Here is a 5168-nt window from a genome sequence, read left to right on the forward strand (position 1 = left end):
AAGGTGATGCACAAATGAACTGAATTGTAATATATATTGCTTTGGATTAAAGCATCTGCCAAATGTATAAATGTTAAACTGGTTGCACTCTCTGGCAGAACCTGTGATTCTACTGTGGTTTTATTCCTAGAACCTTAAAAGTAAATCAGCCATCTTGCTGGAGTTTGCTGGAGTTCAAGGACATGAAAAGGCAGACAGCGAACACCTGTGAGGCCTTGAGAAGGATCTTGGAAACTTTGGGAAAGTTACAACTTGTGTCAATATAAAAAAAAGATTAGAACCTAACTTGAGCGGTAAACAACAGGGGTATAAAGGCACATGAGAGGCTGTGGGGATGACAGAGCAAGAGCTGGAAACAGACATCAGTGAAGAATGAAGGGTTTAGTGTGTTTACTGCTGCTGTTGGAAACCTTTGTGTTTGTCAATGGAGGACTCAATGAGAACGAGATCAGTCAACAGCTCAGCTCTGAGGACAGAAGACAGAATCCATCTCAAACAGACACTTTGCGAGCTGAAGCTTCAACTGACAGCCAACAATACTGCCATCTGTGCTTCCCTGACATCCATGCAGCCCTGAGAGAACTGACCGCCTCGGTCACAGAGCAGAAAGCAAACATCAGAGAACTGACCGCCTCAGACACAGAGCAGAAAGCAAATATCAGAGAACTGACCGCCTCGGACACAGAGCAGAAAGCAAACATCAGAGCTTTAGAGACGCGACTGAGAGATGCTGAACAGGCTGCAGAACAACAGACGATTAGCCTGGAAGAGCTGGAGAAGAAAACTGATGGTACCTCACCAAAACATTCACTCTTTTATCAATGATCCTCAGAGTAAAACACCAGTGCAATACATTGTTAAGTGTAAATGTCAGTGTAAAGTTGAGAGTTTACTGTGTAAATTGTATTATCTATTACAATAATCAGTGTGAATGTGATTTAACAGAATCTTTATTCCTTCACAGAAACTTCAAATCTTACTCTGAGTCAAGTGGAGGAGTTGAGGAAAGAGAACAGGGGTGAATATGAGTTTGAGTGATGTTAAATTCAGTGAATACATTCTCAGTGTAATACAGTAATATATCACAATATTGCTTATGTTTTCAACAACAGACAGAGAGATTGCTTTTTCAGCTTCACTGATGGAATCTGGCAGTGGATATGTTGGTCCTTTTACCACTGACTTCACATTAACCTACAAGAACGTCATCACAAACATAGGGAACGCCTACAACCCAATCACAGGTAATGATCAATGAAATGAGTCATAAATATTATAGTGTTAGATCAGAGGAATCTTCACATCAGAAATATCAAATCCAGCCCCGGATCTTGTCTAAAGATATCCGTTTGTCTGGTGTGTGTGGAGCAAACCTGTCAACAGAAAGTCTGGTCTGGTTCCTCAAGACTCTGTTAACAGTTTTCTATCAGCCTGAGAGTTTGACTCAGAGAAGAGCAGGAGCAGGAGACGAAGTGATGATGATAAAAAAGAGCAAAGTTTTATTGAATAATCTTAGTTGTGTAAGTCTCAATGCTCAGATTTTGTCTGGCCAGTACAATTTCAACAAGTGTTGTTATAGCAAGGGGGGGAAATGGAAAATCACAGCTTCACAACATCATCCTGTGACGATACAAACCTTGAAATGGAGACTTTCTCTGATCTCCTACTCATGAAGCAAACATCCCTTCAGACCACAGTCATAAGATTAAACAACAATACAAAATAAATAAGTAATATAAAATATACAGACACAAATGAATAATAATAAAATAATAAATGATATAAATGAAATACATTTACATTTATGCATTTGGCAGACACTTTTATCCAAAGCGACTTACATTGCATTCAAAGTACACATTTTACATTTTGTCAGTTCTTGCTTTCCCTTGGAATCAAACCCATGACCTTTGCGTTGCTAGCGCCATGCTCTACTGTTTGAGCTACAGGAAAGCAGGAAATAAAATTATTAAATGAATAATATAAATAAACTAGAAGGTATGAGTAGAGTGGTGCTTGCAGTGGCAAAAAAACACGATTAGCATGTTGTTAGCATGATTAGCTAACATGATTAGCCTGTTGCTAACATTATGCAAACATGATTAGCATTTTGCTAGCACGATGCTGACACAATTACCATAATGCTAGCATGATGTTAACACAATTAGTTTGATTAGCTAACATAATTAGCATGTTTTGCTAGCAGAATGCTAACACAATTAACATTTTGTTAGCATTATGCTAGCACATTTTGACTTGTTTTTATCATGTTATAACCCTTATCCTGGCTAATTGCTATTAGCATGTAGCTATTCACTGTTAGCATATATAGCATGTTGGAAGTCCAGTTTGCTAGCATGAGCCAAAAGACCCAACCCCCATGTCTCTATGATGTTCTGATGCAGAGATATAGGTCTTGGTAAATGGTTGCTAGGGTACGCTGTTTGGTTGCTATGGATTGGCAGCTGCCAATGATGATCCTCCAAAGGCTGCTTGTCAGTATGAATGATATAAACCAACCCCCATGCCTCTGTGACATTCAGATGTGAAGATCTCCCTCTGTGGATTTGGGTTGCTAGGGTGCTTGATAGTGGTTGCTAGGGCGTGGCTAGGAAGTGTTGAAGGTGATTTGTGATTGGCTGTTGATGCCCTGAGTCAAACAAAACCACTTCTACCAAAGATATACCTTTGATGTTTTTCGCCCCCCCGGGCTTTGTAAGCTAGCCTGGCTCCGCCCTCCTACGTACTTCCGCTCAATTTTCATTTTCCTTCAGTACTACGTCTGGGACTGCGGTGTATGCTTAGGTTTTCCCCCGAACAGTTTTTTACCGGTCCAATCAGCGCACAGAGGGAGTGGCTGAGAGCGATGACGTTGATGTCGTGCGCTAGTTTGAGTTGTAGTTCAGTAATTGCGGCAGTGAAAGATGCAGCGCTGACGAATGTCCAGTAGTTAAAACAAATAAAAAGTGTGGCGAGGTGGACGAGCGAGCGAGATCGAGAATGAGACACACCGGTCTCGAGTCCTCTCATGAGGGAGCACGGAGGCATATAAGGACGAGCGACACCGGTGAAGGACGAGAGAGGACCAGGCCTGGATTTTAAGTTGTGTTTTGTTATGTTTGTGCGCGGCAGTCGTCCGTGAGGGGCTGCCGCTTTTACTTTCATTTTGTGTTTATTATTTGATTAAAAGTTGTTTTTGACAAACACCAAGGTCGTGTGGTAATGTAATTGCTGTCCGAACCCAAGAGTTTTCAAGAATATATCACTTCAAAACTCACTGTTTATATCCTTTATAGACCCTTTCAGAGCACTGCGCGGTTGCGTGAGCTGTAATTTGCATTTCTAGACTTGTATTTATATAAATACTGGCAAGAGCAAAATATTTCATCACCGCTCAAAAATAAAAGAAGAAAAGCACGTAAACATTTGAATTGGGCTGTTATCCACGGCAGCATTTATTCTTATCATACCAAGCATATGACATTTTATTGACAGCATACAATCATGTTATGATTGCACGAGATATGCACCACGAGAGCAGCGCGTTCCGAACACAAAACTCTCCTCTCCACCGTGAATAAATCACAATCCGAATGCACGAGGTTTTATCTCTGACACTGAGGTGGTGTGCTCAGTTAATGTGAGAAAGAATCAAACGCGAACGGCGCGTGACATACGTCACGACCAAACGTTAGAGATTGGTTATGGCAGATCCAGAGTGACTCTTGGCAGATCCAATAGTTTTAAACTTTAACAGAGTGCCCGCCTTCAAGGAAGTAAACGCTTGTCAATGGAGAGTGGCCAGACTCTATGTACAAATGAAATGTACGAGAGTCTGGTAAGACCAGGCTGTTTGTAAGCACCACTAATGATATAAATCTACATAAACGACTAATGATTATAAAAGTAAACCGTATAAAAGAAAACAAAGTAAATAAACTATAAAAGTGTGTTTGGTCATTAAACTGTGTGAAGCTGATTCTGTGTCTCTTGTTGTTTGATTCAGGTGTTTTCACAGCCCCACTGAGAGGAGCCTACATGTTCAGAGTCTCTGTTCATGGTCATGGCGGAGCTACAGCAGGTGCATCTATTGATAAGAATGGAGAGTGTGGGGTTACAGCATATGATGATCAGGCTCAGGATCGGTTAAACTCCTCGAATGGAGTTGTGTTGATCCTGGAGGTTGGAGATGTTGTCTATGTGAGGCTTTGGTCTGGCACGAGGATATATGATAACCAGAATAACTACAACACTTTCAGTGGTTTCCTGCTGTTCCCCTTAAGAGAAGATGAGCTTTGCAGAATGTGATTCCAGTAACTCTGAACCTTCAGCGAATGATTTAAGATGATAATCATGAAGAATCATTAACATATGAACCTGAATTAATGAGGAATAATGTGTGTTTGATGTTTGCTATAGATTACTGTACAAAAGTCAGTATGAGACACTATATTCATAAGTTCTGAGCTGTCTCTACATGTCACATTATATAAAGAGTTTCATCAGTGAGACAGACAGGACTCATGAATATCACATGACTGTTTTGTTAAAGCAGTAAATCTATAAATGTTGAATAATATCTTTTGAAGTGTATCTTGTTGCTGATCCTGGATCTGTATCTTCATCCTGCATAAATAAATAAGAGAATAAAGAGACATTGTGGTATTTTCTTCTCAACAATATTTGTTTTGAAGTCATGATATCATGTGGTATAATAATGGCGCTGTCATGTAATTCATGAGATGTAGTTTTCATTTAATTGACAGTTTTTGTCTCTAAAATGGTAGATTAAGATCTAAGAAGTGTATTTTTCTGAATCCAGTATGTAATGTAGCAGTAGCTCAAAGGCTAATCTCATGTCCTTATATATAGAGCAGTGTAAGTCCAGCAGTCGGGAACATGCAGGGATTCTCCTGGAGGCCTGAAGATGGCGCTCCAGAGCGGATCAGGGTCTGTGTGTGTGTGTGTGCGTGAAGTGTCCACTGGTGGAGTGGTCACAACATTGCCTGTGACTTTATTTCATCTTCATCTACTAAAGATGAAGCTAACAATGATGTGAACCATATGAAAAAATAATCAACCGTTACAACGATAGATAAAATAAATGTACAGTTAAAAAAACACACACAAAAACATGGTTCCCAATTATTTATATTCACGATTTCTAG

The 5168-nt window shown here is 40.0% G+C and overlaps 1 protein-coding gene across 1 annotated transcript; it reads left to right on the forward strand.

Moving 5' to 3' along the window:
• Positions 1–336: 336 nt before the first annotated feature.
• LOC307126671 (uncharacterized protein) lies at positions 337–4675 on the forward strand. Its single transcript, XM_079817313.1, has 4 exons — positions 337–790; positions 965–1018; positions 1113–1244; positions 4007–4675. Exons 1-4 carry the CDS (start codon positions 373–375, stop codon positions 4306–4308), a joined length of 906 nt encoding a protein of 301 aa, XP_079673439.1. The 5' UTR covers positions 337–372; the 3' UTR covers positions 4309–4675.
• Positions 4676–5168: the final 493 nt, after the last annotated feature.

Source organism: Gobio gobio (assembly GCF_949357685.1).
Source record: "Gobio gobio genome assembly, chromosome: 5".
Taxonomy (NCBI): Eukaryota; Metazoa; Chordata; class Actinopteri; order Cypriniformes; family Gobionidae; genus Gobio; species Gobio gobio.

Excerpts from the sequence above, each read along its gene's own strand:
- LOC307126671 (XM_079817313.1), top strand. The coding sequence starts at position 373 with ATGAAGGGTTTAGTGTGTTTACTGCTGCTGTTGGAAACCTTTGTGTTT. Across the intron at positions 791-964 it reads GCTGGAGAAGAAAACTGATG|AAACTTCAAATCTTACTCTG; the intron begins GTACCTCACCAA and ends ATTCCTTCACAG. Across the intron at positions 1,019-1,112 it reads GTTGAGGAAAGAGAACAGGG|ACAGAGAGATTGCTTTTTCA; the intron begins GTGAATATGAGT and ends TTTCAACAACAG.